Source organism: Enhydra lutris, unplaced genomic scaffold (assembly GCF_002288905.1).
Source record: "Enhydra lutris kenyoni isolate GAN:26980312 unplaced genomic scaffold, ASM228890v2 scaffoldscaffold43, whole genome shotgun sequence".
NCBI classification, from domain to species: Eukaryota; Metazoa; Chordata; class Mammalia; order Carnivora; family Mustelidae; genus Enhydra; species Enhydra lutris.
Window position 1 is genome coordinate 12,706,489 of NW_019154127.1, and position 25,717 is coordinate 12,732,205.

At 53.9% G+C, this 25,717-nt stretch overlaps 1 protein-coding gene across 2 annotated transcripts in view; it reads left to right on the forward strand.

Moving 5' to 3' along the window:
• The first annotated feature begins 1,116 nt into the window (after positions 1–1,116).
• Positions 1,117–25,717, forward strand: part of LOC111155734 (solute carrier family 37 member 1) — a 58,654-nt gene continuing 34,053 nt past the window's right edge. The window contains exons 1-5 of one of the 2 annotated variants that reach the window (XM_022516099.1): positions 1,117–1,998; positions 5,504–5,735; positions 15,195–15,276; positions 22,440–22,572; positions 23,206–23,284. In XM_022516099.1, the coding sequence (XP_022371807.1) occupies positions 5,680–5,735; positions 15,195–15,276; positions 22,440–22,572; positions 23,206–23,284 (350 nt within the window). In that variant the 5' untranslated portion in view covers positions 1,117–1,998; positions 5,504–5,679. The remainder of the gene's footprint in view (positions 1,999–5,503; positions 5,736–15,194; positions 15,277–22,439; positions 22,573–23,205; positions 23,285–25,717) is intronic. The other variant, XM_022516100.1, reaches the window with a different exon arrangement.

Sequence of the window (25,717 nt, forward strand, 5' to 3'; positions counted from 1 at the left end):
CCAAGCACACTCTCAAAAAAAAAAAAAAAAAAAAAAAACCAACAACAACAAAACCAGAGAAGTGGTACCTTCTACACAACTCAGTGAACGGGAAAGGACAGCAGACTGTTCTAGAAACTGGAACAGGGCCCCAGGGGAAACGGTGAGGCCTGGCAGGGGAGGAGGAAACCTTCTCAGGGCTGGCCTGAGGGAGATGTTGGGCAGGGCAGACCGATGTGCCCAGACCCACTGTCCCTACAGACCTCCAGGCAAGTAACAGTGAGACCTCGGATTACTTTTAGCCAGGGGCGGCCTCCTTCCTGGAATTTTTCTGCAAAACCTGTTCTCTGCTTCCCTTTGCTCTTCTTGGGACGTGCTATTCTGGGAGCTGGGTGCCTGGGCCCAGTTAGGGTGCTGTGTCTACTGTGGGTGCCTGTGGGAATATAAGCGGCCCCTTCTGGGGTCTGCCCAAGGACAACTGTGGGCCCGCAGTGAGAGTGGGATTCAGAGAACAATTGTCCTGGGCGGTAGTGAGAACTGTGTGTGAGGGCACAGCGAGGTGCCCTGGTCGCAGGTGACAGGAGCCAGGTTGGGCTTCTCCAGGCCACCCCTCCGAGCTGCGTGTCATGCACACACAGGTGTGGTTCGGGAAGGCTCAACAGAGCCTGTCCGTGGGCCCCTTTTCACTCAGGAGCACGCTGGTTTGGGGATTTCTGACCCTTGAGAAGGAGCCACGAGAATAAAGGCCATTAGTCCCAGGCACCCCCACTCTAGCGCTGGGCCTTCCAGGGGGACCCTTGGCTTTGCGGCTTGTTGTTAAAACCTACCTTGAGGGCTAAGGGCCCAGGGGGGCTCCCTGTTGGCCAGTGCAGAACAAGGCAGTGAACGCGCGCCAGCCCGCCGGCAGGTGCAAGGACACAGGCCCGGCGGTCAAAATGCCGAGCTGGGGCGGGGGACGCGCGCCTGCGGGCCCCAGCAGCCCGCGGGCGGGCAGCGCCACTCGCGTGGGGGCGCCCCTGGGGCTGTTTGGGACCTGGGCGCGCCCCGGGGCCGGGGATGGGGGGCGGGGAAGGGGATGGGGGAGGGCGGGGAAGGATCAGAGAAGGGGGGATGAGCAGGAGAGCGAGGGCCGAGCCGCCCGCCGCGGCCCGGGCCCCGGCGCCCCGCCGGCGGCAGGAAAGTGAAAGGGGCGGCGGGGCCGGCGGGGCCTCCGCGCGCCGCCCCAGGAAGTCGCCAGCAGGAAGCGCCCGCGGCGGCCGGCTCGGGCCGCGGCGCAGGTGAGGCGCGGGGACAGGGACAGGGCGGGGAGAGCGACGCGGGGACGCTCTGCACCCGCCGGGCCGCCGGCCTACCGGTCTCCGGGTTTGCGGCCGTGCAGCACCTGCCGCGGCGGCGCCGGCCCCTGCGTTCCGGCCGTCTCCCGCCCCGCCGGCCTTTGTGCTTGGCCTTGGCCTGAGCCGGGAGTCTCGACTCCTGCCTTGCCTCGGAAGAGACCGGAGCGGCCCGGGGAATCCCGGGCAAGGGGAATCGGGCGAGCCGAGCAGTCCCGCGGGCGCCCCTCCTCACCCTGCCCCGGTCGCGGTGACAGCGGGGGTCCGGGGACCCCGCGGGAGGAGCCCCGCGCATTGGCCGCCGCGCCGGGGACGTGGGCGTGTCACCGAGTCCGCCTCTCCCGGGGACCCGCCGCCGGGGAGGAGCCGGCGCTGAAAGGCGTCGGGGAGGCTCGGGGAGCTGGCGCTCTGGGCCTCTGGGCTGTTTGTCTGCTGAGCAGCTGGTTCCCGGAGCCCGTGAGCCTCCCAGCCAACACAGTGACAGCGTCCTGTGGATCGATTGGAAAGCGCCCGACAGCCCCCCACCTGTCGACCTGCGGCCTTCGGGCTCTTTTTTGCCTCTCCCCGACCTTCTGGTGCTCCCCACCCTCCAGCCACGCAGCCGCTTCTGGCGACCCGGTGACTCCGAGGGACCGTCCGGATTTGCATTTGAACGGAGGACACTGGAAAGCCCTTTTTCCAGCCCCAGGTTTGCATTTCTAAAGGTGGAATTCCAAAGCCTGCCTCTCCTTCTGTCTCCTGGGGCTAGGAGGCGGCCAGCTGCAGGTTGGGTGCCTCCCGCCTGGGACCAGAGATTGGGGGCAGTTGTTTGAGCTGGTCACTGTTCAGGGTCTCTTCCTGGCGCCTTCCTTGGTCTCCCTGTAGGTCAAGAGACTCCAGACCTTCAGTGTCTCCCCATGTAGGCTGGGACCCCCACCGGCAGGGTCTGTTTGTGCATCACCTTTGACATTCAGTGGGTTGGGGGTGGGGGAGAGGAGGTGATGCAGAGAGAGAAGTGCTTTTTGTGTTTAAACCCCAGGAAAGAGATAGTGGGCACTGTCAGTAATGTTTCGTAGAGAATAGAGCCTTTAAAGTAGAAGCCATAGAAAGTATTTTCTCTAGAAAGGAAGTTGTCTTCATTCTCCCCCTCTCCTGCCATTCTCTTCTCTCTCTCTCTCTTTGCAGAAAAAAGAAGTAACTTTCTGGGGGGAAGTATACCTTCCACCTGACTTTGCCTTAAAATAAGATCCACTTTGAAAACTCTCTTTGAGTAGCTCATTTAACATCTGTACAGGGCTGCTGAGGTTTACACAGCGCTCGGTTCCGGGAAGACCCTTTCAGTGTCACTCTTGTTGAAAGAGCCCACAGAGCAGTCCTGGGCAGCCAGGTCACCCACCGATGGCCCGAGGGCACGGCCCGGGAATGCTTTTTTGCCTCGGGTTATTCCTCTTCTAGTTGCGGGGTTTGGGCGCTTTCAGAAGGTGGGTATAAAACCGTGCCTGTTAGCAGATTTGACTGATCTGCTCTGGGAGGTGGGAGGGAGCTGAATTCCCCATCTGATGGTAGCATGACTCTGGAGAGTGTGACTTCTCTCCGGGAATAGTGACTTTCAGGAGACCCTACGAAGAGCGGACAGGGGAAAGAGTACGTCTTCTTTTATGCAATGGGGCTGTGTGCTCAACGCAGGGTGTCAAGTGCCTCGCCTCGTTCCCCTGTGCTCTCCGGGGACAAGGGACAGGCCGGAGGAAGAGAAGAGGGTGGATGCGGCAGAGAAAATCTGGACCTGAGTTTGCGCAGTGTCCCGCCCCTGGGCAAGCCGCGGTCCTCCTGGGAGGGGAGTGCCATGCCTCCCGCTGGACCTCACAGGGCTCCACGGCTCTCCATGCAATCCGTGCTTCTCGGGCCACGGCCTGGCTCTGGAGGAAGGAGCCTCATTCAGTTGAGCTCTTAGCATCCCACGTGTAAAATCCCTACCTTTACTTCTAGGAGAGTGAAAGCACTTGCCTTCACCCATTTCACAGGGGAAGACCGTTCAATTGTTTCTGAAAAGAAGTTGAGATTTTCTTAGCCTGCTGGTTTCCAAGGCTTTCTGGATTTTTTTTTTTTTTTTAATTACAGGTTTTGGGGCACCTGGGTGGCTCAGTGGGTTAAAGCCTCTGCCTTCGGCTCAGGTCATGATCTCAGGGTCCTGGGATCGAGTCCCGCATCAGGCTCTCTGCTCAGTGGGGAGCCTGCTTCCCCCTCTCTCTGCCTGCCTCTCTGCCTACTTGTGATCTCTGTCTGTCAAATAAATAAATAGAATGTTTTAAAAAATAAATAAAATTTAAAAAATAATAAATTACAGGTTTTCCCACAATTGAGGTTTATTGATTGACTGATTCAGAGGGGAATACCATCTAGAATATTCCTAGACAAGCCACACCTAGCGAAGCAGTGTTTGGACGGAGGAAGGAAGTGGACTCTGGCCATCCCTTTTCAGGCAATGTAAAATTTAAATCCTTTACTCTGCGGTCACAAAATTGTTTCTCAGAGTATATAGAGGCCCGGACAGGAGCCCGCTCATTTTGAGCGGAGTTTTAGTAAAATATTCTTTAAATCTGGATTTTGAGCCAAAACATCTTTGAAGCATTTGCAGAGACTGGTTTAACACGTCTCCAGAGCGCTCGCTCTGTGCCAAGTTTGAACCTAAGTCCCGGGAATGGGGCAGCCACACGCCACCCTGGCTCTCCTGGATTTCCTGGAACACCAGCTGCTTTTTCCTGAGCTGCTTCTGCCCGCCAGGCCCGCTGCTAAGGGCTTCCCATGGGTGATTTTTTTTCCTCTTCATAAGAACCCTAGGGCGCCTGGGTGGCTCAGTGGGTTGGGCCGCTGCCTTCGGCTCGGGTCATGATCTCAGGGTCCTGGGATCGAGTCCCGCATAGGGCTCTCTGCTCAGCAGGGAGCCTGCTTCCCTCTCTCTCTCTCTCTCTGCCTGCCTCTCTGTCTACTTGTGATCTCTCTCTGTCAAATAAATAAATAAAATCATAAGAACCCTAAAATGTAGGTGCCACCGTCCCTATTTTGTTAGGCGGGGACAGCAAGGGGACAGCATTGAAGTAATGTGCCTGGGATTAGCCAGCCCAAGGTCAGCTCTAAGGGGGTTGGGGAGGGCCAGGACCAGGGGTCCTGGGATGAAAACGCAGCAAGGAATTTGACGTTTTTACTAAAAAGCGTGCAGGGCAATCCCTGAAGAAGGCACCGTGTGTGGAGGGGGGAAGGGCCAGAATGTTGGGGGGGAGGTGCCCGGGCTCTTAGGAATGTAGCTGGAACCTTCCAGCGGAGCTGTTTGCTTTGCTTGTCTGTAACCCTAAAGAAGTTGTTGGAAGACATTAAATAAATTTCAGCAGCTTTAAACTGAGATGAATGTTTACTCAAAAGTAGCTTTAAAAAAAAAAAAAATTACATAACCGGTGAATTTTCAGTAAGTATTAAGACAGCCCAGGCCGTGCTCCTACATGCACTGGGTCCCGTGTTATCTAAGGCCTTGGTCCAAAAGATTCCTTGTGGCCAAGCATTCGAGGATAGACTGAGAAGTAACGTGTCCTGAGGTTGGCTTTGTGACGAGAGACCGGGCCTAATTGCTGTGCCGGCCGTCCTTGGTTCTCAGGCTTCCCTGGCCGTTCCTTCCCGTCTTGCTCTGCCATCAGCCCTGGCTTCGGAATGGGGTCCTTCCCCAGGACATGAGGCATCAAGAGGCAGTTAGACAGTTGGGTACCTTCCCACAGCACGAGATGCATTTCAGTTCAGTCACAAGGCCACAGTGAAATGATAGGCTTGACGACCTGCCATCTTGCCCAGGCCTCTGTGTCTCTCTGTTAGTGTGGCTTGGACGTGGCCTGGTCCACAGGGGGTGGAGTCGAGCCTGTCCCATTGCCTGGCATGCTCTGGTAATTGAGGACACGATATGACCACTGGGCACGGACTGGTTTCACATGAATATTAGTATTAGTTCCATACTGGTATTAGTTCCAATCTGCCTGCCCTCAGGGACAGCTTGTTCAAAGACCATAGACATTGCCTCCCCCTAGTAGCTCTCTTGGGGGGAGTTCGGTGTGGAGCTGGAAGCCCAGCTTTGATCTGGGCCGGCCGACACCCACTCCGGACCTTACGTCTGCCAGGGACTCCCACAGTGGCCCTGCCGGGACACCTGACTTTTCCACTGCTCATTCTTGTAGAGAGCCGAGCCTCTGCCTGAAGGAAGAGGGCAAGCAAGACCCAGCAGGACACCTCAAGGCACCTTCCGGTCGGCGGGAGCTGCAGGGGCCAGAGAGAAATACTGGAGCCCGGGTTGATAACCCACGCATGAAGCCTCTTCTCTTGTGACCAGAGCCCCGTGGTCAGTGCGGCGTAAATGGCTCCCCTGCCCCCAGGCATTCGCTTCATCGTCTCATTCTCCCGGGATCAGTGGTGAGTTCTGGCGCTCAGCCCCGTGGCCCGGTGCTGTGTGGGGGTGTGCGCACGGCTGGTGTCGTTATATAAAATGCGTGTGGATGCCTGGCGTCCCTGTGTTACTGTTGCATGGCTTTTCAGCACTGGAAACTGTGACCAGGAACTTTGCTAAGTTGTCCTCTGCGTTTGGTTCTGGCCATGACAGATAGTGTTAGGAGTCCCTCATGGTTTTCAGTAGTTTCTATAATAATCACGGTGTCCATGGAAAAACGACCCTTGGCTATGGGCAGGATTATAAAGTGGCTGCGGGGGAGATAAGTGTATGAACCCTGAGCCCGGTGAGTGGCTTAGCTGGGGCAGAACTTACTGAGAGAAAATGAAGTCTAAACAAGTTAGATGCAGACCAGAATACCGCTTCCTGTTTCAAGAACAACCTCACGTCGCATGCTCTGACAGCCCTTCTCACGGTGGAGTCAGGAATCTCACACCCCTTCGAGGAAGAAGAGGGCAAGGGCAGAGACTAGAGCCAGCCTCTCCGTCCCGTAGCCCACCCGCCTAAAAGTTTCTCTTTCCTGTTGCTCTCTACTGGGAAGGAATAAGTTTTCCTCTATCCTCTTGGGCTCCTTCCTTGGGGGCATGCAAATTAAACTACAAAAGACAGATGTGATCACATATGCAGGGGAGGTTACAGAAAAATGTGACTCAGAGGGCTTCTGTGCCATCTTAATAAGGGAAGAGGAGTAGGACAAGGACATATGTGGAAAAACAAATGACTTTTCGGAAAGGTTCAATGGGCCTTATGGGAACAGATGGGAGATAAGATAGTGCTGTGGGCCTTTCTTTAGGTGCGCTGCTGGTACTTCTCCTTTCCAGCAAGAAGAGTGTCTCCCCTGCTGCTCCCAGGGAGGGGTTTGCGACACTTGAGTTCTTCTAGGTGGTTGTGCTTGTAGGCAGGTTAGAAATTAAAGGCACTCAAATACCCTCGGCTCAAAACAGTTTCTGTGCCTTAGTGCCATATCCTATACCCCTTCATCTCTGCCACGACAGCCCGCTTGTGGCCCTCACACCCTTTTCTGCTTCTCAGGCCCCTGCTGGTTGGTGGCACCCACAGGTCCTCTGCGTCCCTCCTAGAGCCGTTCCCCTGTCATTTCATTTCACGTCTACTGGTAACCTGGCCTCGAGCTGTAGACACTTCCCTTTCCTCTAGTGGGCGCTGCCCTTCAGTTTTCTTGTCTGTTTTGTAACTTTGTTTTGATACAGTTTCCAAAATCACAGAAGAAAATTGTAAGAATATCACAAAGAACCCCATGTCCTGTATGTCACAAATTCATTCTTTTCTTTTCTTTTCTCTTCTCTTCTTTTTTCTCTTCCTTTTCTTTTTTCAGGTTGAGGCCCCAGGGCTTCTCACACTTTAGTTTACATGTGCATCCTCCCCCTGGGAATGTGTTAAAACGAGCATGCTTACTCAGGAGTTCTGGGGTGGGGCCTGAGAGTCTGCATTTCCCAGGGGACAGGATGCCCTGAGTCTGCAGACCGCACTCTGGGGGGCAAGGATGTAGCGTGTCTCTTCCATCCCTGCCTCAGACTTGCTCGTTGACCTTTACTTTCTAGATCCCAGCTCCCTTCCCCATAAAGGGAGAAAGCTGACTTGAACATTCCTGCAGAGGGCTGGTTATGTCTTTCTCCCAGTGGGCATTGCCCTTGCTGACACCACCTTGATTTCCTTTGGGGACCTGACTCCTTTGTGCGCAGTTGTGGGACTGAAGCGGGCTGGCTGGGTCTTGGGACCCAGAGGAGGGCCCCGGAGGACCAGCCAAGAAAGCCCTCGGCCTCAGGCGGGGTAGAAATCAGAACACAAACCGAGAGGAAGTAAGAACGGAGTCTATTAAATATACAGAGAGTGTGTGGATACAGACAGGGCATCCGGGAGACTCAGAAGGGAAGAAAGAGTGTGTGTCATGTTCGCTTGGGGCCTGGGGTTTTTACTGACGGTGGTCTGGTGCCCGTGCCTCCTCAGTAACCCAGGAACAGAGCCAGTGTGGAGCTGTCCTCTGTAAGTCACTTGTGCCCTGGAGCCGGGGGTTTTGGTGAATCCCAGGTCTTGGAGACGTTCAAGATGACTCCCCCGGTCACTCCTTAGATATCATCTGCTGTGCTGGGAAACTCTGAAGAAGTCATTAACTCCTTGGTGTTTACGTGAAAGACAGACATTATCTGTTCTGTCACAGATGTGTGGGGGGGGCCAAAGATCTAGCAAAAACCGAAGCTGGAAATGCAGTGAGAAAAGCCGTTTTTTTATGGGGTTCCTTTAGTTTCCCTGTCTCAGTAGGTGGGTAAGTCTCAGGACTTTGGGGTCCATTATGGCAGCCGACTGAGGCCCCTGAGGCTCTGTGCCCTTGACCTTTCTTCTTAGCCCACATCCCCCAGGAGGCAGTCTGGGGCCCAGGTGGGATACTGGTCTCTGTCCTGGGGTGCTGACTGTTGAGTAGAGTAAACCTTGGGTAGAGGGACTGTTGAATGTGGCCAGTCCAGCTGGGGCCAGGGCTCAGCTCCCAGACACACCTGCACACTCTGCCCCATTTGCTTCTTCCTCCACCCTCTTTGTATGTGTGTGTGACACACACACAGACACACATGCACACACACACGTATTTTTCTGAATAATTTGAGAGTCACTTGTAGTCATCATGCCCTTTTATTTCTCAATATGCTAGTGTGTGTTTCCTAGCAATAAGACATTCTCCTATAACTGCGCGTGAAGGTCAGAATCAGGAAATTTAACATGAGGTAATGCCGTGATCTAATCCACGGTCCATATCAGAAGTTACAGCAGCAAATGTCCCAGGATGTCTTGTCCCGTGTCCCCTGGTCCAGGACCCTGTCCACAATCACATGTTGTGTTCCATTTTCCTGTGGGACTCAGTCTCCTTCAGTCCAAAGCTGTTTCTTGGCCTTCCCTTGTCCTTCATGACCTTGACATTTTTGAAGAGTACCGGCCATTTCTGTCGTACACCGTCCCTTGTTTGGGTGTCTAGTTAGTATTTCTTCAGGACTGGATTCAGTAACGCTCTTCTGTTAGGAACAGCACAGAGGGGAGAGGACTTCTCGCTGCTGGTGAGGGGCTACAGATGTGGGCGCAGGAGGGGCTGGTTGGGAAGTAACGTATCAGGAAGACCAGGAGAGAAATAGGTACATGTGGTTCTGCACGTGTCTTTGATGCACGTGTGTGGTGTGTGTGTGCACACACGCATGTGTGGTATGTGTACATGTGATGTGTGTTGTGTTTGATGTATGTGGTATGTGTGTTGTGTTTGTGCATGTCTGATGTGTGTGGTGTGTGTGTATATGGTGTGCGTGTGTGTTGTGTTGATGTATGTGATATGTATGGCGTATATGTGGTGTGGTGTGTTTGTGTGTGCATGTATTTGCTGTGTGTATGTAAGTGTGTGCACGTGTGTGCTGTGTTTGCTCTGTGTGTGTGTGTGTGCGAGTGTGGGCTGTGTGTTGCGTGTGAGTCACGTGCCACACCCAGCCGGCTCAGAGGCCGTGGGTGCAGCAGCGTTTGGGGTGGGGAGCACTGGGTGCTGGGTCTCGGGCTCTGCGTGCGGTCTCCCGTGGAGGGACCCAGGCACCCCTGGAGTCTGGACCGATGTCAGGACTGGGGCCGCAGGCACAGTAGGAGGAGCCAGGACTATTTCATACCAGAAAATGACGAGCCGAGTCTGGAGTGACTTGAGATTTAAAATAAATGATGCTAGTGGTGGATTAGTCCGATGAATAGAACAAGATCCCTGGAGCAGCAGGGCTGTAAGTGCGTGCACGAGGGCGAGAAAGGAAGCCCCGTCCCCAGGGGATGCCTGCAGCCTCCCACCCCCCCAGGCCCGAGCCCTTTCTGAGATCATCAGGATCACACACTGCGAGGGGAGACCAGAGGGATAGGATCCCCGTGTCAGCTCCACGTATGTCCCCACAGACTCCGCGTTAGTTACACAGAGGGGAGAAGCGCTGCTTCCTGGGTGGCAGACTGGGCACAGGGCCGCTGGGGCAGAGGGCCGCTTGAGCAGGTGGTCCGTGCCAGCATCTCTGACATCTTGTCGGAGCCTTAGGATGCTCTGGGAAGGTCTCCCATCGTAGCTCTGTGTGGTTTCCTTGTTCCCAAATTAAGGATGCCTTTGGACTAATTCCCACGCCAGATCCTACCGCCCAGTAACTGTCCTCTAAGGCGTTTGTCTCTCCCGTTGGAGTACGACTCCGACGAGTAACGCTCCAGCGAGGAAACAGACGCTGTCCCTTCATCTCGGGCTGAAGCAGGCTGCCGTCCGGGAGCACACGCGAGGCTGGAGACCATGTCTGTGAGGCTCTGCAGGTGCACACCTGGCCTGTGCTGTCACTGCTGAGATGCACTTTTGCTTAGCTAGAAGCTTCACATCAACCCCAGCACCGTTCTTGTGCTGATCGATGTGAACAAGGCCACCGCTAGAGAGAACCGCAGAGTACGTGGCAGGCCGAAGAGTCAAAGGGTTCTGTAGCTCCCTTGTAATTGAACATGTTTCCTGTTCCCAAGCCTAAATGTGACATTGAACAAAAACACCAGTATCAGATTGCATTCGTGTCCCGAGGCCGCCGTAATAGCCCCACATGACAGAGGCCGCAAGTCACATACCCAGGTGTCGGTGGGGCTGCACAGCTCCCAAGGCTCCAGGGAAGGATCCCTCCCGCCTCCTCCAGCTTCTGGGGGTGCCTAGTGGTCCTTGGCCTTCCTTATCTTGGCTCTGCCTCTGCGATCACGCTGCCATCTTCCTGTCTGTCCTTGTATCTTCCATAAGGCCTTTATAAGGATGTCAGTCATTGGATTTAAGATCTCGTGTGGTCTCAGGTCATACGTGGGTTCAGTATGGCCTCAGCTTCACTAATTACATCCCCAGGACTCGATTTCCAAATAAGGTCACGTTCTGAGGTTTTCAGTTGGACTTGAATTTGGGGGGCACAGGATTCAACGCAGTGCAAAGTAGACGGTCACAGTCATCCACAGTCCTGCTTCGTAAAGCATAAAGGAAGACAGAAGACGAGGATAGAGTTAATCACAGGCTAGGAAAAGCAATCAGGAAGGTTGTATAGGACTTTAGTCCTATAACCCCAGGTAATCCCGTGGAAGTAAAATGTCTTCCAGACCTTCTGGAAGGGAACCATCAGCCCAGGATGCTGACTCTTCCCCTCCACGAATCCTGTGTAACCACGATGAGGAAAGGAAGGGAGGAAGGACCGATTTAGGAGTAGGGGCACTAGAGTCGGCCCTGATACTGGCTAAACAGAAGGTAGGGTTTTCTGGTTCAGAATCTCCAGGAAGGAGGCAGCAGCCCAGAGAATGACCGTGTAGGCGCAGGGAAGGGGGACAGCAGCCCAGAGGTGGTGGGTGGAGGCCCAGGTTGGCCACTAAGTCTGGAGAACCTAGACAGACTGTCATCTAGGGCTGCAGGCGTATCGGGGCCCCTGGGGCTCTTCAGATGTGATCTGGACACACACAAGAGCTCTTTATTTCTAGGCTTATTTATCCTACTTAGTAAATATATTTAATAAGGATCAATTACTTGTACATAGAATATTCTGTTTATGTCTGGGAAGAGATTGGAGAGCGTGAACCCAGAGCCCATTGAAATCAAGTCACTCTATCAAAATCCTTAGCTGGGTGACGATGACATTCACGTTCTCCTGGTTCATAACATACCTGTGACTCGGGGTCATGCAGCATCCTGGAGGGCTCGATTCTTCTCTGGGACCCTGATCTGGGAGGTGCTGGGGCTGACTCGGTCCCAGAACTTCGTCCGTGCTCCCTGGGCAGACTGCAGAAGGGGGCCCTGTGCCCAGGTGGGACCAGTTCGGGGTCCCTGCTGGGCTGGAGCCCTGCCTTCTGCCCTTCCGCCGCCGGTACCTCTGCCATAGGTGACTGTCCACTCGGGTGGGCACTCTGTCTGGAAGTCACTGGCCTTTTCAAGCCGGAAACAGGCAGGTTCTTCAGGGGTGGGGGCTGGCCTTGCCTTCCTGGCGGGGCCCCTGCTCTGCTCTCTTGCCAAGTTCTCTTCCCACTGACCTGTTTTCTTCCCCGATAAGTGCTTTTCCAGAGAGGGGTTCCAGCTTGGATGTTGGAATGAACTTTTCTCTTCTTGCCCAGGGTCTTCTTTTCTCTAGTCTCTGATTCATCTCAGTCTTGCTCTTGGGCTGCTTTTCGCATAAACCAGGAAGAGCACACGGCCGCAGGCCAGGCTTTCTGCTGTCATCCGCCTTGTTCATAGCGCGTCTGCGGTCACCAACTTTCTCATGGAGGCCAGTGAGACATTTATATTCCTGCCTTGCATGTGTCCTTCTTAAAAAGTTGCACAGAAGCTCAAAGTAAAAAATAAATATGCTCTTAAATGCCCAGGATACAGGCTTACAGGAAATTTGTACTACATTCTCTTACTAACCCAGTTAATGGTTTCTTTGTGTCTACTCTGTGAACTGTGTTCACCTTCTGCGTCCCAAATTTCTCTTTGATTGTAGTTATGTTTTTATGAGTATTTAAACAGTTTTAATTTGGACAAAGCAAAAGTGAAATTTTTAAATGTTATATTTTATGGTGATGTTGCAAATAGGATTAATAATTGATATAGGATTGAGGGACTCATATACATATAAGACGATTTAAAATACAGTTACAATGTATTGTTTGTTTGTGTGTGTATATATGTATGTATTTTCATCTTATTTATTTATTTTGATTTTAATATTTATTTATTTTGTATGTATTTATTTGATCCTTCATCCTCATCACCTAGTTCACCCTTCCCTTACCTACTTTCCATCTGGTGACCATCAGTGTGTTTTCCAGAGTTATGAGTCTGTTTCTTGGTTTGTCTCTCTCTTTCTTTTTTCCCCCTTTGCTCATTTGTTTTCTTTCTTAAATTCCACGTATGCATGAGATCATATGGTATTTGTCTTTCTTTGACTTTCTTCACTTAACTCTCTAGATCCATTCATGTCATTGCAAATGGTAAGATTTCATTATTTTTTAGGGCTGAGTAATATTCCGTATATATACACACATCCCACTTCTTTATCCATTCATCTGTCTGTGGGCACTTGGGCTGCTTCTCTATCTTGGCTTCTGTAGATACTGCTGCTCTAAATGTAGAGACACACGTATCCCTTTGAATTTGTGTTTTTGTATTTTTTGGGTAAATACCCAGTAGTGCCAATACTGGATGGTATGGTAGTTTCATTTTTAACTTTTTGAGGACCCTCCATACTGTTTTCCACAGTGGCTGCACCAGCTTTCCTTCCCACCAACAATGCAGGAGGTTCCCCTTTCTCCACATCCTTGCCAACACCTGTCGTTTCCTGACTTGTTCATTTGAGCCTTTCTGACTGGTGTGAGGTGGGATCTCACTGTGGTTTTGGTTTGCATTTCCCTGATGATGAGTGATGTGGAGCATTTTTCATGTGTCTGTTGGCCATCTGGATGTCTTCTTTGCAGAAATGTCTGTTCATGTCCTCTGCCCATTTTTAAATTGGATTGTTAGTTGTTCGGTGTTGAGTTGTATAAGTTCTTCATATATTTTGGATACTGACCCTTTATCAGGTATGTCATTTGCAAATATCTTCTCCCATTCAGTAGGTTGTCTTTTAGTTTTATTATTTCCTTGGCTGTGCAGAGGCTTTTTACCTTGATGAAGTCCCAACAGTTTATTTTTGCTTTTATTTCCCTTGACTCAAGAGGCATAGCTAGAAGGATGTTGCTAGGGCTGATGTCAGAGGAGGTACTGTATGTGCTCTCTTCAAGGATTTTTACCTCTTCAGACCAATATCTCTCATGAATATAGATGCGAAAGTCCTCAACAAAATATGAGCAAACCAAATCCAACAATATATGAGAAAAACCATGTGTCATGATCTAGTGGCCTTTATTCCTGGGATGCAGGGGTGGCTCGGTATTCAAAACAATCAAAGTGCTATTTCACATCAATAAGAGAAAGTATAAAAACCATCTGATCATTTCAGTAGATGCAGAAGAAGCATTTGACAAGCCCGACATCCATTGGTAAACCTTCATCAAAGCAGGTCTAGAGGAACACGCCATAACATAATAAAGACCTTACATGAAAAACCTATAGCGAACATCACACTCAGTGGGGATAAACAGAGCTTTTCCCCTAAGGTCAGGAACGTAGCAGGGATGTCCACTCTCCCCACTGTTACTCTACATAGACTGGAAGTCCTGGCATCAGCAATCACACAATAAAAAGAAGTAAGAGGCATCCAGATTGGTAAAGAACTCAAACTCTCACTGTTTGCAGATGACATGATACTATGTATAGAAAACCTGAAAAGAGTCCACCAAAAAACTGCTAGAACTGGTAAGTGAATTCAGTAGAGTCACAGAATACAAAATTAATAGGCAGAAATGTGTTGCATTCCTATACACTAATAAGCAGCAGTAAGTGAAATGAAGGAAACAATCCCATGTACAATTGCACCAAAAACAATAAAATATCTAGGAATAAACTTAACCAAAGATGTGAAAGGTCTGTACTCGGAAAACTATAAAACCCTGATGAAAGAACTTGAAGATGACACAGACGTGGAAAGGCACCCCGTGCTCATGGAGTGGAAGAGCAAATATCGGTACAGCGTCCGTACTACCCAAAGCAATCTAAGGATTCAGTGCCGTCCCTATTAAAGTACCAACAGTGTTTTTCACAGAACTAGAACAAACAATCCTGAAACGTGTGTGGATCCACAGAACCCCCAAAGAGTCAAAGCAATCGTGAAATGAAAAAACTGGAGGAATCACGATCCAGATCGCAAGATACACTATGGAGCGGTCGCGATCGGAGCAGTACAGAACCTGCGCAGAATCAGACACAGGTCAGTGGAATGGGACAGAGAATCCAGAAATGGACCCTCAACTCTGTGGTCAACTCATCTTCAGCAAAGGAGGCAAGAATAGGCAACAGGAAAAAGACTAAATGGTGCTGGGAACACTGGACAGCCACATGCAGAAGAATGGGACTCTTACACCACACACAAAAATAAACTCTAAATGGATGAAAGACCTCAATGTGAGACCTGACCCCATAAAAATCCCGGAGGAGAGGCGCCTGGGTGGCTCAGTGGGTTAAAGCCTCTGCTTTCGGCTCAGGTAATGATCCCGGGGTCCTAGGATCGAGCCCCGCATTAGGCTCTCTGCTACGCAGGGAGCCTGCTCCCCTCCCAACCCCGCCTGCCTGTCCGCCTACTTGTGATCTCTGTCAAATAAATAAATAAAATCTTAAAAAAAAAAAAAATCCCGAAGGAGAGCGCAGGCAGGACTTTCTCATCATTCTCAGACATCGGCCCTGACAGCATTTTCTAGGTTCGTCTCCAGAGACAAGGGAGATACAATGTAATCTTAATGCATCTTGTATTAACTTATGTCATCCCTGCCTCTGTTCTGTGTTGCAGGTACAGAGCCTTCATTTTTATTTTGACATTTTTGCTGTATGCAAGCTTCCACTTATCCCGAAAGCCTATCAGCATAGTTAAGGTAAGAAAGCATAAAAAGCACCATTTTGTTTCCTGCCTGTAGTTTCTGCCGGGAGCTGGGAGCTACTTTAGGAGCCAGTTTGGGAATGGGGGAGGGGCAGGGGCGGGGGGGGGGGGGGGGCGGGGCCATGGAGAAAACAGGTGGTTTTAGAATCAAGTTATCCTGCTTTGATTGTTAGTTTCTCTTTTCTGAAACAAAAATCTTGGACATGCTTTTAGGATTTATCGTTTTAGAGGTGATATGCTTTCGGTTGTAGTAACTGACAGTTGCAGAATTCTTTTTTTTTTTTTTAAAGATTTTATTTATTTATTTGACAGAGAGAGATCACAAGTAGACAGAGAGGCAGGCAGAGAGAGAGAGAGAGGGAAGCAGGCTCCCTGCCGAGCAGAGAGCCCGATGCGGGACTCGATCCCAGGACCCTGAGATCATGACCTGAGCCGAAGGCAGCGGCTTAACCCACTAAGCCACCCAGGCGCCCCGACAGTTGCAGAATTCTAAAGCTTAATCAAATATTTACTCTGTGACCTTCCATCCAAATACATCCCGTCTTAAACTGTTCCCCGAAGTGCCTCTGCCATCGCTGTCCTCTGATTCTAAGTCTGGCCATGGTGGTGGCTCTCTTGTTATTCTCAGAACCCCGAGCTTCTGTTTGAGTGACGGGAGAGCAGAAAGTTGCTCAGCAGGCATTTAACTACACTTTGAGAAAAGAAGATTAAAGTAGACAATCCTACGTAACAGCCAGTTACGACTGGGAAGAAACAGGTCATTTTCTTACCCTCTTAGAAATGACATCATTTTGCCTGTAAACTCTCAACAGGCTGTAGGCTGTTGACTCTTGATTGTAGAAGGAACAAGGAAATTGTCCAGTGCCAAAGACTGCCCCCTCCCTTGCCTAGTCGTGGGCAGGGACACGGATCCAGCGCTGTAATTCTGACCTTGGCAGCCACGTTTCCTACATTTCCACCTCGTGGTTGAGCACCGGCCTCTCGATCTTAAGGCCGGTGGGAGCGGCAGTGCCAAGCAGGGCTGTTGCTTCTGTGGACAGTTTTGTGTTCCCCCTTCTCCAGTAACGCCCAGGGGACGTTAAAACAGCATCCTTCTATGCAAAGGGTTCTGCACTACCTCCTTGACTAGTAAGCAGGAACCTTCTGCGCCCTTGGCATCCCTTAGCAGAATTCTCAAGTTTTTGATATACCAAGTTTTAATGGCTGTAGAAATGTTTGCAGACTTTTAAAAATGTGGTTTTCAAAGGAGAGACAAGGGAGAGTGGGCTTTAATGCATCCAACCAGGCACTCTAAAATCGTTCCAAGGACTAGCCACCACATTTATTTATTTATGTTTGAAGATTTTATTTCTTCATTAGAGCACACAAGCAGGGGGAGAGACAGAGGCAGAGGGAGAAGCAGGCTCCCCTCTGAGCTGGAAGCCCAATGTGGGGCTCGATCCCAGGACCTGGAGATCATGACCTGAGCCAAAAGCAGATGCTCAATCATCTGCGCCCCCCAGGCGCCCCAGCCGCTACATTTAAACATCACCACTCACTCTCTGTCTTCCTTGTTAGGGAAACACACGCACAGCTCAAGAAAAGGCAAGTGATAGAAGTGGAGGAGATTGTTGGAGAGGTCCCAGTGAGCGCCGTGGGGCTGAAGGAGCGGGCGTGCTTGGGGAGCCTGCCGGGGTTTCAGGATCGAGCTCGCCTGGAGTAGCCGATGGAGGGTGGGCTCACCATGAAGCCCCAGCCCAGGGGTCAGAGGCTCTGCTGGGACACAGGCGGCGTGGGGAAGGCGGGCTGCCCGGTGGAGGATCTTGGTGGCAGGACAGGACACTGGGACTCCACGTGATATCGCGAGGGGCCTCGCGTAGCCAGGAAGGGATGTAGCATTGCCGTAGGGCACACTCTCAGCTTCCCTGTTAGGAGTTTGGGGCTTACTGACGATTGGTGTCACGATGAGGCAGGGTCCTATTGGCCCTTCTGGAAGCATCTGTCGGTCACAGGGCTTGTTGTAGCCCGCGGTGTGACAGGGTGACCTGTTCACCATTTGACACAGAGTCCTCACAGTGGCCTGGGGACTTGGGGGCCCAGTCCCCTCATGCAGGGCAGTGCCAGGTCTGGTGAGTTGGGCAGGGTCCTGAGGCATTGATCTGAAGGGCATTGAAGATCTCAGACACGCCCACGGGCCCGCAGCCGGATTTTCTCCCACACACAGATTTTCCGACTTAGCGCCTTAGTTGTGCCTGGACACGGATGGGCCTCACGTGCAGTCTCCTAAGATCGATCCGGACGTCCCCCTACAAACGTCATCCTCAACTTTACAACGCCTCACAAAGCTTCGACACGCTTTCGCGCGTCTTACTTACAAAACTACAGCTAGGGATGATTCTGGTGACCCAAGGAATAGCTCGAATATCTGTAGTCTGTATTCGCTAGCACATGATAAGCAAAACAAAATGAAAATGTATTTGCTTACCTGGAATTGATCACCAGTGGTTGTGAATTATAAAATGGTTCACATCCCTCAATGACATTCGAAGAGTGGCATGACATGTGACGTTGCGGTGTAGCAAAAAGAAAACAAAGGTGGCAGTGATGGACGCGGGCCGGGAGGTGGTGGGTGCAGGCGCAGCCCTCCTCCCTTCCACCTGCTGTCCCAGCCCAGCCTCCCGTGCCCCCCGCGGGAATGGCGACCCCGACAGGTCTGAGTGTCAGCGCCCGGTCCTCTCTGGGTGCACAGAGCCTAGAAGGCGGAAGCTGTGAAATGCTCGGTGACAGATGGAAGACAGCTGGCGGCACAGCCCGGCTTTGGGTGGGAAGGGTTGCTCTCTAGAAAGGCCAGTGTCCTGCGATGAAGGCGGCTGCGGCAGAATGTCTTGGCAGGCCTTTTTCACCGAACAAAATCAGCCTAAGAATTTATGTGGCAAAATGTCCAAGGAAAGTGTGGAAAAGATAGCATTTTTAAGCCACTACAATCAAATTTTCATGGTATGGCATGAGAACAGACCGAGAGGTCAGTGGAAGGGCATAGAAAATAAGGCATGGTAGACAGAGAGGAGGGAAAATTGTAACTTCTTTAGCGAACAGCGTGAGCGCGACTGGTTGTTCGTCTAGAAGAACGGAGTTGAATCCCTACCTTACAAAAATAGATGGGTGGATGAAAGATTTAAGTGTAATAAATAAGTAAAAATCCACGAACAAAATTATGTCCGTTGGAGGGGTGTGAAGTTGGCAAAGCGGAAGGAGGACGCCAGAGGGGGAGGAGAGTAAGTTCACAGACAAGGAGCCGGAATCCCGCCAGACTGGATGAGCTGCGTGCGAGCTTGCCAGCGCCCGTGAAGGCCGGCGAAAGTAGCACTAGGTTGCCTCACACCCACCGTCTGGACACCCGACACAGCGCGCTAGCCCCGGGCACGGGCAGCAGGGGCAGCAGGGGCGGGAAGACAGCCGGGCGCCGCTGGTGGACGTGCAGGGCTTCAGCTCTCGGGGGAGTGTGCCACTCTCCGGGCCGTGAGTTTGAGCCCCATGTTGGGCATAGAGATTCCTAAAAAAATAATAATAATAATAAGCTTTAAAAAAATAAATCAGTATATCAACAAGTAAATAGATAAGCAAACCACAAACAAAAAAAGAATGAGAGCCACGCCGCTTGACACAGGAAGATTTCCGAGAAGGATTTTGAGTAGGAAGCGTTAAGGTGTCCCTAAGTCTGTATTAAAGGCTTCCGGCTTTGAAAGATCAGCCGTGAGCCCAAAGCTCTCCTCTCTCTGCGTGCACCTGCCGGTGGGGGTGTGTTTGCGCCACGGTCCCATGTCCCCTGTGTTCCCTCGGGGCACCTGACCGCACATGGGTTGTGCTGTGGGTGAGTCACGGCCGTCTGGTCCTCCTGCCGCCGGCCCTGTGCCCGGTGGCCCCGCAGCAGCAGAGATCTACTGCTCATGGTTCTGGGGCTGGAGACCCCCGGTGCCCGCGGGCTGGGGGTGTGGTCTAGCAGTCGCTCTGCGACGTCGCTCAAGTTCCAAGCCTACACAGCAGCCTTCTTCCGGGTAGCTCCGCTAAGGACATGGCCTGCGGCTGCATGGACGTGTGCGCCTTGGAAGGGCCGTGCTGTCCGCTGGTCCCGCGTGGTTCCCTTTCGCTGCCCACTGGTGGGGCGGGGGGCAGGGCCAGGGCTGGGCGGGATCTGCAGGGGGGACCAGTGCCCACACCTGCTTCCCCACCCCCACCTCCCCGGCCCCTCGTCTACACCCACGCCGCTCGCTGCTCCGGGGCTGCTCGCTGAGACCTCCCATCCTGCGGCCACCGTCCTGTCCCACCCCACCTTCCGGTCCCCGCGGCCTGTGCTCTGTGTTTTGTTGTTGCTGTTCCCCCGTGGGTCACACGGTGACAAGACGACCTCAAGGATCGTGTACCTGGTGCACTCCACACCACGTAGGCTCCCGATTGCTCAGCTTTGAGTGACCACCTGCCGTCACACGCGGCTCAGTTCCTGCTGTCGGAGGAAGCGCTCTAAACGTTGGCAAAGACGGCGGCTTTTGTGAAAGGGAGGGACGGGTCCCCGAATGCTGTCACGCCAACTGCGAGCCCGTTCAGCTGCTGAGCGTTTTCCTGATCACTTCATCTTGGTCAAATTTCCTTAATTTCCCCCCGAACACCAGGTTGGGGAGTAAAACTCACTGGAAGACGAAAGTACGACAGTGTTACCAACATCCAGTGGGTGGTGACTCGAGTGTCCCCAGGACCCTTGATGCCCAAGCAGTGGGAAGGCTTTTCTTGCTGGGCACAGTGTTTCAGCCGCCTGGAGGGGTGGAGGTGGTGCTTCCAGTGTCGGGGGCGGGCTGGGGAGGGGCTGGCTGTGAGTGGGGGACCCCCTGCCCGTGGCTGCCCGTCCCCACACTCTCTGAGAGGCCAGAGGAGCTGCCCCCACAGGGATTGCGGAGGCGGGAAGGCAGCACCCTGGCCCCGGTGTCGCAGCTCAGAGCCCACTTACCGCAGGACAAACCAAACCAGAATCGCTTTTCTGCTTGTTTCTGGAATAAGAAGGGATCCTTCCCGATCTTTGCCGTTTCTCACAACGGCTGCTTCCTGGGACTCTGACCTGATGGGAGAGGATGTGAAAACCATGTTCGGAGCAGGGGTCCACAGCCGCCTCCTCCCCTGCTCCCACATCAGGCCCTGCACGTGGGGACCCCCCCTCAGCAGGCAGGTCCCCCGACAGCCTGCCTGCAGCTTTCTTTGTGGGCAGTGAACGGGGAGGACAGTGAGGCACAGGGTCTGGCCTGGGGAAAGGCTGACTTCTGCAGGCGAGGAAGAGGAGCTAAATATAGAATCAGGGGAACGGAAATGGGAGACTGCCCGGGGCATGTGGGAGGGAGGGGCTCGGCCTCCCCAGCCTCCCTCCCAGTTCCCTGCGACATCCAGCTGGGCGAGCCCGGAGCACGGGCAGGGGCAGTGGGGCTCTAAGTAATCCAAGAAGGGCAAGAGGAAAGCTATTTAGCAAAGACTGAACCGAGTCTGTAAAGCAAGCCTTGATGATTTTTAGGGCAGTGTTTGAATTCTAGCAGAACGCCCAGTGAAGATGCCAAAGCCACAGGACCACAGAGTGGCCAAGTCCCATGGGCCGTGCCAGCTCTCAGTGGCGTGCGTCCATGCAAAACCAGGAGGCGTCCAGGCCAGGCTGACCACAGCCCTGGCAAGGGCAGCTGCCTGGAGGTGATCAGCCTCTTAGGCGACTCCCTCCCGAAGAAACGGTGTGGGCAAGGGAAGGTGGTGGGCAGGACTCCGGTTGCCCCCCACACCCCCTCCCCGAGCCTGGTGCACTGGGGTGGGGCTCCTTGCCCACTGCCATGTGTCCTGACCTGGAGGAATTCTCCTGGGAGCAGCTTTCCTGGTGCCCCCCAAGCCCCCTGCCTCTCCCAGGTGGCAGCTCAATAAGGAACGCCTTTTTAGGGCCCCTGCTCCTGCTAAGGGCCCCTCCCTGACCTCGAGGATGCCTCCTTTCTGCTCTCCCATCTGGAGGACTGCTTCCTCTGAGCCACTTGGAGTAAAGAAACCCAGAAAACGCTCAGCAGGTGGCAGGGAGCCCCATGGGAGGGGAGACGCGGGACAACCTGCAGCCCAGCAGGCACATGGAGGTTCCCCCAGAACAAGATGGGCCCCAGCCATCATGTGGCACTTTTCTGGAAGCGGGGTTCCTCTTCCTCAGCAGCCCCCGGTGTCCCTTGTGCCCTTCGCATGTCTCCTGTGACCGCCCCTCCAGCCCTTCCTGGCACCCCCATGCCCCACCGCAATGGCCACCTTTCCTCACGGGGCACCCCGTCCCGAGCGCAGTGCTGACACGTGGTGTTTGGCATCTCCAATCCCGGGAAGCGTTCTGTGGGTGATGGGGGCAACCCTGTCGGCGGGCGGGCACACAGGCAGGGCAGGAGTGGCCTGCTCGGGCCCCACACCCGCCCCGAGAGCCCCTGCGCCTCCCGCTCCCCTTCCCCCTGCCCCTGGCCTGCCTGCTGGCTCCTCCGGGGACGGCTCGGTGGGCTGGTGGCCTTGTGCCCTGGCTATTTGGTTCTCTGGGTGAGGTATCTGATTTGCACACAGCAACGTCCTCGGACCTTCAGTATCTAGCCTGGCGAATGTTTACATGCCCCCCTGGGCAGTCATCCCTTGGGCTCAGGTCTGGCCCCCTTCTAGCTCCAGGTCCAGGCTCCGTGTGCCCTGTCCTCTGTTGTTAAGTCCTCTGCCTTTGGCACCGTGTCAGGCTTCCTTGGTTGTGAGATCTGTCCTCATTGTCGCATGGACCTGTGGCTTGTGTCGTGTTCTGCTGGGCAGGGTTGGGTTGTAGACATCAGCACGAGGAGTCTCTGCTTCCACTATGGGCAGGCGGCCCCGGGACGGCAGCGGGCAGCTTCTGCCACACGGCTGCTCAGGGCACTCGTCTCGGGGGCCCCACGCAGGCCTGTGTGGCTGTGTGTGCTCTCAGGGCTGGCCACGGCCGAGGGCCCCACGAGTCTCAGTCGCCGCAGGCACTCTGTGGGTCCTGCAGACAGATCGCGCCCATGGGGCCTCACTCCCCAGGCATGGGGTTGCCCTGCGCAGGCTTTCCGGTGCGAGCCTGCAGAACCTGCCCTGAGCACACCTTCTCCCTCTGGCCTTTGACCCCCGCGGGTGGCCTAGGGCGAGCTGCACAGATACTGCGCTACCCTGCACGAGGGGCAAGTCCAGTTCAACAGCTGGAACCAGAAAGCCAGTGGCGCGCCCCACCGCCAGTCAGCAGACAACGAGACGGACTGTAGCTGGGCCCCGTTTGGTGAGTTCTCTGTCCCCCCCCATGTGCAAGTTGGGGTCGGGGCTTCCGGAAGCGCCCTGTCCTCCGGCTCCGCCATGGCTGGGCGGCTGGGTGCTGCTGGACGCCGGGCCTGCCCCATCTGAGCCGCAGAACCGCGGTCTCCCGTCAGCTGCCCCTCCCTGCGTGCAGAGCCGCTGCCATCTGACAGGTTTGCGGCCTGGGGGACCTGCTGCGGACCCCTTGTGTTTTGTCCATGTCGAAGCTGAGAGATCAACAGCGGGGAACAACAGGGGGACCCCTGGAAGTGGGGGGCGTGGAGCGGGGGCTGGCCTGGGGCGGCCAAGGAGCAGTCAGACCCACACGGGAGGCAGAGTGAAGGCCCCACGTGCTCCCCCAGACGAGTGGGGATCTCCTGTCATATCCACATTTGTTTAGTGACTGTTTGAAAATGTGGCGGCCCTCTTTCCCTTTGTCAAGAAGCCACCCAAGTGTTCCCCCAGGTTTTCTGTGCTGCGAGCAGCCCCGTTCTCCTGAGCGCACCGCCCAACTGTACAGGGCACGTGTGTGTTCTGTCGTCTTGCCCCGGAACACAAGCCGGTGCTGGGTGCAGAGCGAACAGTACTCACCGTTTCCTGTTGATTCTCACCCCTGTAGACCAGGACAACTACCAGCAGCTGCTCGGGGCCCTGGATTACTCGTTTCTATGCGCCTATGCCATTGGCATGTACCTGAGGTAGGTCCGCTAGGGTTCTCCGTCCCCTGATGGTTCTTGTCCCTCTGGGGCAAAACGCATCCGCAGGTTGCCTCCCTTCCTGTGTCTTCTCAGAAACGAGGGCAAAGTGAAAGCCAGCCCGCGCGGGGTGCCCTGCTGGTCAGGGCGCCGCTGCAAATCGCACGTAGACGGCCCAGGTAGTGTGCTGATCGGGGCAGACCGTCCAGGGACAGCGCTCTGGGCCCTGGGGTTTCACACGCACTGTGAATCCTGCCACGATGTGGTCACCAGGGGCGGGGTGCTGGTGGCCCCCGGGGATATGCTGCGGAGCGCGTCCTCCCCTCTGGTCTCCGGGGCTGCCGTCTGCCCACATGACCCCGGTTGCCAGTGTCAGAGCAGTTTCTTCCCCGCTGCCCAGCTCGGCCCCACAGGGTGCCTCACCGTCCTCCTTGTGCTTGGGGCACGGACCCCAGAGGCATGCTGCTGGGAATGAATCCGACTCCAGCGCTGGCTCACACGGCTTTGGGCCAGTCATTGCCCCTCTGTGGGCCTCAGTCTCCCCTTTGTGAAACGAAGAGAACGGTACTTAACTGACAGGATCGTGGCGAGGACCCAACGAACGCTCAGAACAGAGCCTGGCCCACGGAGCGCTCCCAGCATCTTTCCGTGTGATCATTACCCCATTCCAGATTGACCCGGGAAGGTGGAAATGGTATGTCGGTACCAGGACAGGTGATTACCTGATTAAAAACCGGCGTTGTATCAGTTCAGCCAGGTTTTAAAAAAAAAATTGGGGCTCCTGGGGGACTCAGTGGAGCATCTGCCTTTGGCTCAGGTCACGATCCCAGGGTCCTGGGATGGGGTCCCTGCTCAGTGGGGAGTGTGCGTCTCCCTCTGCCTGCTGCTCCCCCTGCCTGTGCTCTCTCTCTCTCTCTGTCAAATAAATAAAATCTTAAAAGAAAAAAATCGTAGGGACTAAGGCCCTTGGCTCAAGAGATTTTTGTTGTTGTTGTTCAGAGATCTTCAGAGGTTTAAGAATCTTGGGGATCCCTGTAATTGCTCAGCTTCTTTCCTGGAGCAGTCCCCCCGGAGCATGGCATCCTCTAGACCTGCCCCCGCCCCAGCTCAGGGCAGTTGGTGGGTGGCCGGTGCCCAGGCAGGCGGTTCCTGTTGGTGGCGCGGCTGTCCCCCGTTTTATCGTAGTTACCTAGCGCTGCAGAACTTGCCTGAACGAACGAATGAATAAGGACGGATGCGAAACCGTCTGTGTGTGCCCCACAGCGGAACACAGCCCAGCCGAGGAGAAGGCGGGGGAGCGTTCGGCTTCCTGGGGCATGAGCTGCAGCCGGCGGCTGGCCTTGTTCCATCTTGAGATCAGATACTGATACCCGAAGACCGCAGTCTTACCGGGCACCGATAACCTATAGTATAAAAAGACCCAAAAGTTCGAATGTGTTTTTCTCGGTTACTAGAAAATAGTATTTACGTGTGCTTCTCAGCTGGGAGCGATTTTGTCCCTCCGCAACATGTAGCAGGATCTGGAAGCGTGGTTGGTTGTCACAACAGGAGAAAGGGGCTTCCTGGCGGCGTGTAGCGGGCAGAGCAGGGCCGCTAAGCGTGCTACAGCACGGGACAGCCCCTCGCCGCAAGGAATGACCCCGCAGCACATCAAGAGTGTTGAGGTGAAGCCTTTAAATAAGGTGGTTTTATTGTTGTTTCACTGGCAAAGGTAGTGTGTCATGCAAGTCGCTAAGGAGGGTTATTACAAAATTCCATCTAGCCTAGATTCTGGAGTAGACTCGTGACTGTAACAAGGGCATCCACTGCTTTGCGTGGCCTTTACTGACATCAGGGCACGTGGCTGGTGAAATGAGTTGTTAGTTTGGCAGGTGAATCGTCTGCAGGGGCGCCTGTGTCAGCGCAAGCCTTTCCCAGTGGGGGTGGCGTGGCCTTTAGTCGCCGTACGGATCGGATGTGAGACGGAGCGGCGTCTGTTCCCTTAGGCCTTTTCTTTAAAAACGGAGTATAGACTAAGTTGGGCCCATTATCATACCGCAAGACTGAGAACATCTGTCAGCCCTGGCCGGGGGCATTACCTCCGTCCTGTGACACCGGACAGCACAGCCAGCCTCTCTCGGACACATTTTCTCTGCCCCGAAACCAGCAAGCTCAAAAACGTCACTTGCTTAGCTCTAGAATGCTCTTGAGCTTGTGACGTTTCTGCGCAACTTTGAATTTGGCCTGAATGTTATACCTGATTTAAACGGTTATAAGTATCTATCATAAATATTTACAATTATAAATTATTCCTAATTTTAAATTACTTCCTTTAGTCATTTGGTTGGTGCTAGGTAGATGGTCCCTCTCTGGGGACTTCAGAAGGAGAAGTGTCCTGCTGTCTTGGTTCTTGAGATGAAGGACAGAGTTGGAGATCGTTCCCTGAGTGGTCTTCCC